The following is a 5,752-nucleotide window of genomic DNA, read 5'->3' as shown; positions in this document are numbered from 1 at the left end:
AAAGGAGATCTTGTTGCAGTGTCCCTGGAAGAGGCATCGAATGTTTCAGCAGTAGGTGTTGATGTTGGATGGTTTTCTTTGTTATGGCCATGGTTAGAGAGTTTATTTTTTGACAACAAAATCCTCCTCCTTTTTCTTGCAAGAGTTGTAGTGGAATCATTTGCATCAAAGGGGTTGCCATCCATTGAAAGTCACTTAGTTGAAATGAAGAAGTTGATTGTATGAAGTGTAGTTCGAACCAAGAAATGGATGGACCTTGATTATATTTGAAAACAGAACAAATGTTACATACCAATGATTTGAACAAAGGAGGGAACTAATTGTTCCTTCATCAAAATAAAAAGAGAGGGAAACAGGATGTCAATTTGAAAAAAGCTGGGAAAATTTGAAATTTGAAATAAGGGCACATATGAATAATAATATAAAACAATTCAGAATATCCTCTACATAAAAAAACAAAATAAGTAAAAAAAATAAAAATAAGTAGGCCAAGATCATAGGCAGTAGGAGGCAGTACTTTTTCTTATTTTAGGGAATCATTGTGCAGGTTCCAAGCAAAACTGGAAGGAAGTGAGACATGAAAGGGGGGCTACCTTTTCACAAAAGCCAAAAGCAAACCAATTGACTCAAGTAAGTGTCTAATCAATGATCATTTAAATAAGTATGTTGTACTACTTGATAAAAAAGTAAAAGTCTTTGTAACAGAACATTATAATATGTTTCCTCATTAAATATTCCTTATTAAGTTAGTATGTAGTTTTTATTGACGTAGTTTCCAGTTTGTTGTTAGGGAGAAGAAAAGTATCAAAATGTGAGGCTGTTGTAGTAGTTTATCATATTACTCATATACTATATATAAACGTGGTAAAAAGTGTGGTGATGATATAAAGAGAAATGTTGTTGTCTCATTTAAACCAACATTTGTTTCATTCATGTAATAAAAAACCAAATAATGTCGTCGAGTAACGATGTTAAAAAGAAGGGACAGTAGTATAATACCGAAAGCATACGTTATATTGATTTCACAGTAGTATGATACCGTAACATTCGTTAGATTGATCGAACAGTAGTCGAATAATTCTGTGATATTACAACAAAAAAAGGTAGTTTCCAAATAGAATCCCTACATAAAATGACCCCAAAATAATAGCAGTCATGACAATATTATCAACTATTTTTCAATCTTCACTAATTTCCTAGTGATCCTGGTTGATTTCTTAAGTTTAGTCGAAGACAAATCTCCTTCGCTGTGTGTTGCATGACTTGTAAATTCAATGGATGGATCCGGGTTCTGTCTATTTGCCGTAGGTGTGACCGGTTCACCGTGCAATTTGGAAGTAATTTCAGGATCCTGCAGTTAAAAAGAAGTGATAAAGAAGTAATTTGATGGCGGTAAATAAGTGGCATTTGTATAGGTCTCAAAACCACACCGTAACAATGTCGGAATCATCAACAGGAACATCCTCATCAACACTCTCCTTGACCTATAAACAAAAATGAATAAAAGAAAATCAGAAATAAAACTCGACATGTATTCAACTAAGTTAGAAGAAAATGTTAGACACAACGCAAGACAAATGTTACATGGTTGACAGGGGCGTTAAGCTGTTGTGAACTAACTGCAGTTGCATCCACCCATTCAGCTTTTAGTTGATCCACTATAGGTTTATCTTTCACCAACATGATGACAGAGCAATTAGACCAATCTGGTTGCCACTTGACTTTGAAGGCAAGTTCCTGATCCAGGAGCTTGTCAAGTGCCAGCGGGAAATCGAGGGGATTAAATATTCCAGCCTACATAAAAATGAATATATACACCATGAGTTATTATATCCAGTGTTGAACCAGTATGTTTTAAAAATCATTAGTGATACATTTGTTGGTACCTGAAACATTGTTTCGCGCAAATGAGCAGCCGACACCTCCAATAGTTCCTCACTTTCCTTGTCCCACAAAACAAACTTGCATTTTGTACCAGCATGAAGAACACCCACCTCTATTTTATACCTAAGTTTGTACCCTTAAAAATGTAAGCTCACATTTCACAGATAAAGTTGGTGTTTTCTTTAGTTGATCAAATAAAGAATTGGCGTTTATACCTGAATATGGGAGTTTCAGTGTCATGTCCCTTTACACACTTGTAGGGAGGTTTATCACCGGTGACTTTATTTGGGCATTCATGGCATGCCTGGTAGTACCAGCCATATTTTGAGGCAAAGATTTTTGTAATTGTAGCAACCGTAGCACAAAAAGTAGTCTGAGTTTACAAAAGGGTGGTTAACAGAAAATCAAATATAATAAGAGTTAGACTATATTTGCCTAAAAAAAATGAAAGATTACTACGTCTTTGAGTTTAACTATTTGCTCAAGAGGAAGAAGAACAGCATTAGATAACAATTTTTGGGTAGGTGATTGGCGAGAAGTGTATGAGTTTTGCGACCTGCCCTGAGACTACTGAGTGCGAAGGCCCGAGACAACCATTATAGTATCCTGTGTAAGCCTGAAAATCAAAATAACATAGTCAGAGTTAATTATGAAGGATGATACCAAGTGCAGTATATTGTAATAAACCAAGTGAGTACATTTTGGCAAATTGTTTGATAGTCTCCATGTCTTCATTAATAGCCACTTTGGTGACATTGTAAGTATTGGTAACAGATAGTGCATATTTGCCTGAAAACACAAAATCAGTTAATAACAATATCTACTTGAAAACATAAAACACACTTTATAAAGATTAGGAACCAGTATGGGAGTAATATATACCAAAAGCTTCTTTGACTTTTGCATATTGAATCAGAATCACAGCCGGAATGGCAGTATCGACCTGCCGTTCAACGTAGTTGATAAACTGCACCGCGTACGCCTCTCATAATGTAACCGTTATAGTGTTGTTGCTACAGAAATGCACATTTAAACTACGATATCAGACAAAATATAAGATATAAAGGGCTACCATTAAGATGTACGCAAGGTAACAAACAAACTTTCAACCTCAAGTCGCGAATGACAAAGTTGACCTGTTGCTTTTTACTTCCAACCTGGGCCTGTGTGTACCCAATTTCATCAACCACTCCGATAACATCTGTATAAGTCATTGGGAAAACATGCATCAGGTTAAACGAAATATCAGATGCAGAGTGGTACACAAAAGATGATATTGTCCCAAAACGTAAATAGAGTTTGACCTAAAAGTTGATCTTTATTCCATTTCCCAGTTAAAATATCAAGAAAAGGAGTGAGTCTCCAAGCCTTTTCCTGAATCTGATGCACGTTTCTGTCCCCAACTTTGGTCCCACCAGTAAATTTAAGGAGGTACTTGTGAGCAGAAGGTTTGAATAGCAGATCATTCAGCTGAACTTGGAAGTTTGCAATAGTGTAAGTATCATTAACAACAAAGAGCGAATCAAAACTCTGCCTATACACGGGAGGTACGATAACATGGATATCACTTCCCTATCAAAACCAAAACAAACAAAATCCATCAATATTAAATAAAACATAAAATATAGACTGCAGGCAACGATAAATAATTAAAAAATATACTCTTTAACACCTCCCTACAACCAAATATAAACCTATTTGAAGGAAGAAACACTGTTTGAAAAAAGAAAATATCAATACAAAATCTTCGTCATTAACACCTCCCAACAACCCAATCTTAACCTTCCAAAACAAAATATACTGTATGAAAATATAGAGAATCACGAACAGATTCAACGAAAAAAAATGGCTTTTCTTATAAATGTTGAAACTAACCTCAGAATCATAAACAACCATCTCAAAATGTTCCTTGTTGTTAGAGATGACACTCCATTTGTGATGTATTTTAACATCAACTTTCCAAAGTTCCTTTTCATCGTTAACATCAGCGATTTTTTCCAACGGTCGTGCCATTTTCTTGCCTCAAGTTAGGGTTTAAACTATGGCTACAGCTTCAGCTTCGGTCGCGGAGGAAGTTGTATCTTCAAATAAGTGTTGAATGGTTTGCAAGGGCTTGAAAGGTAAAGGTTGAGAGAATGGTGAGTGACGGCAGAGGAAGAGGGAGAAAAACGAAAGATTGCATATGGGATTGTGTTTGGAAAGCAACATTGGGAGTAAGGAAAATCTGTAAATGGGGACAGATTCTATTTGGAGGAGGACATTGCCTCACCCGATTCAGTTAGATCAGAAATAAAAGGATAAATAGTACATAACTTGACCAATAGAGAGAGCAACAGAAGAAACTAATAGTTAGATTCAAGCCAAAGTCAGAATTTAGTCACCAAAAGTATTATTTGGACACATTTTAACCCTAAAATTAATAGGTGGAATTTTCTAACCAACGGATTCGGATTCGGGTGCTCTTGCCGAGGAAGAATGGAATGATTCTTGCCACTTTTTCTTCCCATATTAGTATTAACCAGGTACTTGTGTTTTCTTATTTTATAGATTAAGAGCATCAAAATAAAAGAGGGGTGGTAGCAATGTCTCCAACATATATTTCTTACTCACTTTTTTTTATTATTTTATTAAGATTAATAATTTTGGGTCATGGGCCTCCAGCCTTGGGCCTTACTCTTTTTACTAGGCCACGCCCCCATTTCACTATTTGTACCCTCGAACTTTTATTTTAATTCTTAATTTTGATAAATTGATTAATTTGAGATTATTATTAACATGAAAATTAAATAATTATAAATTCTATTTATTTTTAAAACCAAATTAATATTACTTTTAACATAAAAAAATCAAATTATCTTCACCACTTGAATCAAACTCTTTTACAATTAAAATCAAATAAAAAAGAAATGGATGGATGTACATCTACTTGTTCCTCGAATGAACAAGTGATTGACGTACACTTGGTTGCTTGAATATTCTTCTTTCGAATAAAACACATTAATCAAACTCGGATGAAAAAGGAATTGGTGGATGTACATCCGCTTGCTCCTCGAATAAACAGTTGGTTGGCGTACGCCATATTGATCGAATATTCGTCTTCCGCTAACAAATTTTAAAATTTCAAAATCCAACGAAAAGAGAATGAGTGGATGTACATCCACTTGCTCCTCGAGTAATCGAGTGATTATTGGTGTACGCTTCATTGTGTGAATACTTGTTATCCGCCTAAAAACAATTTCAACTCATCAAATCCATTTTCCACCCAAACGCTATTAAACAACATTTTCACAAACAAATTATGTTTTATCCATTCCAACGCAATACAAGCAAACACTTCATTCCGCCCGTGCATAATGAACAAGCAACGCTTATTTGCTCGAATGTGACGTAAACACCATTATCTAAAATCAACCAACAAACAAACTTTTGCTACTAAGAACTTCATTGCTTCGAGTTTCCCATCACACCTGAGAATACGTATGAGCGAGGTTCAACGTCTCGTCAAACACCCTAATAAAAATCATTTTCCTCTTTACTTGCTTTTGTAAATATCCCGCAATAATTAGAAGAAATCAAATAACATAAGCTAACACTCATATTCACAAATTTGATTAAACGGTTCTTGTTGAGTACAACGAATGTGTGGGGCGTTAATACCTTCTCCGCACCTAATCGACTCCCGAATCTGAATTTGCTTGCGATGACCATATTTTATTTTCTTTAGAGTTTTATCGACGATTTTTCCTTTAAGAATAAACTTCGATTACGACTCTGGCTAATTTTGAGTGTTGGTTCCCTAAAGTATTTTTTGTGTTGCGACATACATCTCCATGTAATACATAAAGATGCAATCATCAGTTGTAGACTT

The 5,752-nt window shown here is 35.1% G+C and overlaps 1 protein-coding gene across 1 annotated transcript; it reads right to left on the bottom strand.

Annotated features, from left to right (window-relative positions):
• Positions 1-1,171: 1,171 nt before the first annotated feature.
• Positions 1,172-3,897, bottom strand: LOC131641718 (uncharacterized). Its single transcript, XM_058912018.1, has 12 exons — positions 3,760-3,897; positions 3,625-3,684; positions 3,189-3,456; positions 2,988-3,085; positions 2,767-2,851; positions 2,583-2,673; positions 2,479-2,500; positions 2,100-2,257; positions 1,887-2,007; positions 1,585-1,794; positions 1,431-1,484; positions 1,172-1,351 (listed from the first exon to the last, which is right to left on the bottom strand). Exons 1-12 carry the CDS (start codon positions 3,895-3,897, stop codon positions 1,172-1,174), a joined length of 1,485 nt encoding a protein of 494 aa, XP_058768001.1.
• Positions 3,898-5,752: the final 1,855 nt, after the last annotated feature.

The sequence above is a fragment of the Vicia villosa genome, unplaced genomic scaffold, assembly GCF_029867415.1.
Source record: "Vicia villosa cultivar HV-30 ecotype Madison, WI unplaced genomic scaffold, Vvil1.0 ctg.003997F_1_1, whole genome shotgun sequence".
Taxonomy (NCBI): Eukaryota; Viridiplantae; Streptophyta; class Magnoliopsida; order Fabales; family Fabaceae; genus Vicia; species Vicia villosa.
Note: the sequence above shows the minus strand (reverse complement) of the source record. Positions and strands in the feature narration are given on the sequence as shown.